Raw genomic sequence first — 5,177 nt, 5'->3', positions numbered from 1 at the left:
ATGGCTATCATCAGCAAGACAAATAGTAACAAGTGTTGGAGAGGCTGTAGAAAAAAAGGAACCCTCATACACTGTTGGTGGCAATGCAGACTGGTGCAGCCGCTATGGAAGGCAGTGGAGATTCCTCAAAAAATTATGAATAGAATTGCCATATGACCCAGCAATCCCTCTCCTGGGTATCTACCCCAAAAATCTGAAAACATTTACCCATAAAGATGTATGTGCTCCAATGTTCATTGCAACTTTATTTACGGTGGCCAAGACATGGAAACAACCAAAGTGTCCTTCGATAGATGAATGGATAAAGAAGTTGTGGTTTATATACACAATGGAATATTATTCTGCCATAAGAAAAGATGAAATAGTACCATTTGCGACGACATGGATGGATCTTGAGATTATAATGCTAAGTGAAATAAGTCAGACAGAAAAAGCAGAGAACCATATGATTTCACTGATATGTGGTATATAAAACTGAAAACAACAAAAGAACACGACAAAGAAATGAAGAAATAAAAACTCATAGATACAGACAATAGTTTAGTGGTTACCAGAGGGTAAGGCGGGAGGAGGGTGGGAGATGAGGGTAAGGGGGATCAAATATGTGGTGATGGAAGGAGAACTGACTCTGGGTGGTGAACACACAATGTGATATATAGATGATGCTTTACCGAATTTTACACCTGAAATCTATTTAACTTTACTAGCAATTGTCACCCCAATAAACTTTAGTTAAAAAGAAGTTATTACTCTCATTTATTGACTAAGTCTTCTTTTCCTCCGAGACTTTTAAAGTTTCTTTATTCCTTAAAAAGTCGAATATATAATGTGATCTTTTTCTGGGCTATCTTTATCTTCCGTTGATCTATTTACTTTTTGTGCTTGTACCACTTTGTTTTTATAATGCAAGTGTCTGTCCACAAAAGGAACACCGTCTTTGGTAGTGCGTGTGAATTTCATCTCTGTAAAGCTCTGTGGGGTTTTCCTCCACACAGTGGCCTCTCGTTCTGGAGAGGAGTGTATTCCTAGGTGCAGGCTGTGGGGTGGTGTTGGGGTTACTTTTGGAATATTGGAATAAGTTTAATCCATCACCTTTTTGAACTGTTTAAATAATAGGGCATCCTGCAGCAGAGACAGATGACAGGTGGGAAGGCGTGCCAGGGTGATGTGTTTGCAGTGAGGTTTGTGCAGGTGGAGAAGCTGGAGGGGCTTCCCAGAGTGGTGGGGCAAGAAGGAGCCCTCCTGGGGCCAGAGAGATCTGAAGTGCTGAGAGAAGGGGTGCCACTGGGTAAGCATGCACTTGTCAGCAGCTCCGAAGTGCTCATCATTTATTTGTTCCTTAATTTGACAACTATTTCTGGAGCGCCTGTTAATGTGTCAAACATGATTCTGGATGCTTAGGGATATAACTGGAAAAATGAATGAAGTCTCCTCGTGGAGTTTACATTGAAGGAGGAGATGAATGCTGATAAGCCTGCTATGCAGACACACATCTGAGGGTGATAAACGCTATAATGAGAAACAAAGCAGGGCAAGGTGACAGAGAGATGGAGGGCTGAAGAGTGCTGCCTTCTTTAGGGTCTCCAGGCAGGCCACTCTGAGAAGGTGCTGTTTCAGCAGACTACGGTGAGAGAGGGAACCCCAGGGGCTCTAGGGGACGGTGCTCCTGGCAGAGGAAGGGCAAGTGCAAAAGTCCCAGGCAAGCGGGAGGGTCCTGGTGTGTTTAAGTCATAGGAGCTGGGTGAGGGTGAGTATCCAGAGAGGAGACCTGAGAGAGGTGACTGGGGACCCAGACCATGGAGGGCCATGAGGCCTCAATGGGGCATGGGTGGGAACATTGGAACAGTTCGCGGGGAGGGGGAAGGCAAGGTTTTTTGTTGCACACTGTTTCCCCAGTGCAAAGTAGGCCCATTTTGATGTTGGGCGATGACAGTGTATATGAATGTATGTGTGGTTAAGTGAATCTGGTGTGAATTTGTGCACACAAATGTGTGAACCTATGTGAGTGGTTGAGTGATATGTGTGTATATGGGTGTGACTTTGTGTTTAAATGTGTGTGTTTATGTATCTTTGAGTATGCATCTGAGTGATTTTGTATGTATGTCGGTGTGAATGTATGTGTATTTATATGCATTTAAATGCCTATATGGGTGTGTTGAGGTGTTTGTGTCTTTACAGGTTGTGTGTTTATGAGTGTGTGTCTGTGCTTTGTGTTTGTGTGTGTCCTAATAATATACAAGGCAGAAACAGGGCAATGAAATCTTGGTGGGAAGCCTCTCCTGGCATTCTGGATGGGTTTCTGACTGTGCCATGGGTCACAGAACAGACCAATGTCACTGACGAGGTCATAGAATAAGATGGTAACCAAGGGCCCAGCAGCCACTCTGGCTGGGGACAGTGCAGGGCATCAGCATAGACCAAGCCAACTCTCAACAAACAGCTGAGCTGGAGCTCTGAACCCCCTGGGCCTGGTGGCCAGCCATGAAACGCCAATTTACAGACCATAAGGGAGAAGAGTCACCAACAGATGGAACCGCCCTCAGCTTGGCCAGCCTGGAGTCCACGGAGGAGAGCGTGGAAGTGTGCTGGCCAGGTAGGCGGGAGGAAAGAGCTGGGTGTGGCCTGGTGTGTTCCCTGGGAGGGAGGTCCTGGAGCAGGAGGCGTGGCTGCCTGGTTACCCCTTGTGCTGCGGCCAAATTGTTGTATTGGCCATAAAAATGGATGATGGGTCTGATCAAGGCCAATGTTGGGAGTACATGAAGTAATTTCAGGAAGTATGAGGATGAAGGTGTAAAATGTTAATCATTATCTGTTGTAATGTGCGTTGGAAAAAACAGAGTTTGCATGTCAATCCTGTGATTTCAGCAGTGATGTAAATAAAATATTCCTTTATAATAAACTAATTAAAATTAATCTAGAATATCAATTTGAAGACCAATGTGAAGTTACCATGGGCAGCACCTGTGGGTAGCACACAGGCTCTCGGGCCAGAGTGCCCTGCAGCAACTCTGGCTCCATCAATCATTTCAATGTTCTGCCTCAGTTTCTAATCTGTCAGGTGGGAATCACAGCAATACAATTTCTTAGGGTTTCTTGAGCACTGAAAGGAATTAAAACATGGCAAACACTTATATAGTGATGGGGCTACACTGAGTGTTCAAGGAGAGGGCAAGATGCCCCCTGGGATAAGATGGAGACACATCACAAAGCTGAAGGGGAAGGTGAGGCTGCATGGCCTGGCCGAAGCACTTCCCATGCCTTGCTTTGTAAATTGTCTTGATTGAGCTGTCATTTATATACGAAAACATCACCCATTGTCAGAGTACAATTTGAAGAATGTTGATGTGTTCATTTGTGTAACCACTACCATCATCATACAGAACATTTTCAACCCCAAAAGTTCCCTTATGACCCTTTGAGCTCAATTTCCCACTGCCCCCAGGTCCTCGTAACCTCTGGTCTCTTTTCTCTCCCTGTAGATTTACCTTTTCTAGAATATCATCTCAGTAGAATCATGTAGTAGGTGGCCTTTTTACCCTGACAGCTTTCATTGAGCAGAATGCATTAGAAATTCTTGGGTGTTTTGCATGTGTCAGTAGTTCATTTCTTTTTAGCACTGAATAGCTTGCATTGCATGGATGTACCATGATCTGTCTATTCACCAGCTGATCACCTTTTGGGGTTTGGTTAAGTTTTTGGTGATTACATTTATATGTTATTTGGTCCTTGATCATATCCATGACTTATAGATACATGTGTCTGCACATGATTTGATCCGTATCATGGCCCCATGAGGTCAGCTTTGTTATCACCCCCATTTTATGAGGAAAGGGACACAGGGAGGTGATGGTATGAGCCCAAGGCCCCCTGGAGCCAGCCTCCTGCCAGAGTCCTGAAGGTGGGTTTGGCACTGATCCCTTGGGGACACTGACGAAAGTCTCCTTCCATCTCTCAGGGACCATAAAGAGGGAGGACTCATCTCTGCCACCAGGGCCAGCCATTCTCCATCACGAAGACATGTGTTTCCCCTCCAGGGCCCGGGGGAAGCTGAGCTGGAGCAGCTCGCCATCATCCCAGTCTTCTTCCGAGTACCAGTCCTACTCCCAGTACCAGTCTTGCTGCTCCTACCTGTACAGTGATGAGGAAGCTGCCCAGCAGAGTGTCTGTGCTTTCTACACCCACGTGCAGACGGTGCAGGGTGTGGCCGTGGCCTGGGAGACCGAGGCCGGCTTCGAGCCTGTTAGCAGGAAGCCCCGCATTCACCAAGCTGAGTTCATCGGGAGGCAGAGGAGGAAAGGCTCCTCCTTTGAGATGGCTTCTAACACCGACCTGCGCTGGGAGCTGGAAGCCAGCAAGGACAACGGCTGCGAGGAGCAGGATGGCACGGAGCTGCTGGGGCCCCTGGAGAGCTGTCTGCAGGAACTGCGGGAAACCCCGGACTGGCTGGTCACCACCAACTACGGGCTGCGCTGTGTGGCCTGCTGCCGGGTCTTCCCCACTCTGGAGGCGCTGCTGGAACATGCTCAGCATGGCATCCAAGAGGGCTTCAGCTGCCAGATCTTTTACGAGGAAATGCTGGAGAGAAGGCGGGCCCAGGACCAAGAACAGGAGGAGGGGGAAGAGCAGAGCCCTTCGGACAGCACTGACCGCCCAGGGCCCCAGGGCAGGGTGCTTCCAACGCAGCAGCAGAAGCAGTGAGCTGAAGGTGATATGCCCAGCCCTGCCCTCACCTCTGGTACCTCAGTTGCTCTTTTCCCGGCCAGCAGGATCTGAGCCTCGGGGATAGGGAGAGAGGACGAGGCCAGGGGGGAAGGACCCAGCTGAGTGAGCATAGAGCTGGGAGGGCTGTGAGAAGGGAAGGGGAAAGAACCTTCCAAGGGCACAGCATTTCAACCAGAGTCCATTTCAAAAGCTGAATCCAAGGAGGAGAGGGTGTCAAGTGTTTCTGAGGGCAGGTGCAGCATCTGAAGTCCACAGCATGAGGCCACAGGGATTTCTATTTTTGCTGGAGGATCAAGCAGCTTGACTCCTATAGGAGAGCCAACTGCAAACGAAGCTTTGGCCCTATTTTTTTCCATTGTTAGGAACCCATCATATGCCATAGTTCTGTCTTATTTTAGTGGGATTAAACTTGGATAACTCAAACTTTAAGGCAATGACTAATCGAATGAACCATG

General features: G+C 47.6%; 1 protein-coding gene across 1 annotated transcript; it reads left to right on the top strand.

Moving 5' to 3' along the window:
• The first annotated feature begins 2,481 nt into the window (after positions 1–2,481).
• FAM170B (family with sequence similarity 170 member B) lies at positions 2,482–4,698 on the top strand. Its single transcript, XM_019730147.3, has 2 exons — positions 2,482–2,593; positions 3,956–4,698. The coding sequence occupies exons 1-2, from the start codon at positions 2,482–2,484 to the stop codon at positions 4,696–4,698; spliced, it is 855 nt and encodes a 284-aa protein (XP_019585706.2).
• Positions 4,699–5,177: the final 479 nt, after the last annotated feature.

The sequence above is a fragment of the Rhinolophus sinicus genome, chromosome 15 (genome assembly GCF_057876585.1).
Source record: "Rhinolophus sinicus isolate RSI-liver-muscle chromosome 15, RSI-T2T, whole genome shotgun sequence".
NCBI lineage: Eukaryota > Metazoa > Chordata > Mammalia > Chiroptera > Rhinolophidae > Rhinolophus > Rhinolophus sinicus.
Note: the sequence above shows the minus strand (reverse complement) of the source record. Positions and strands in the feature narration are given on the sequence as shown.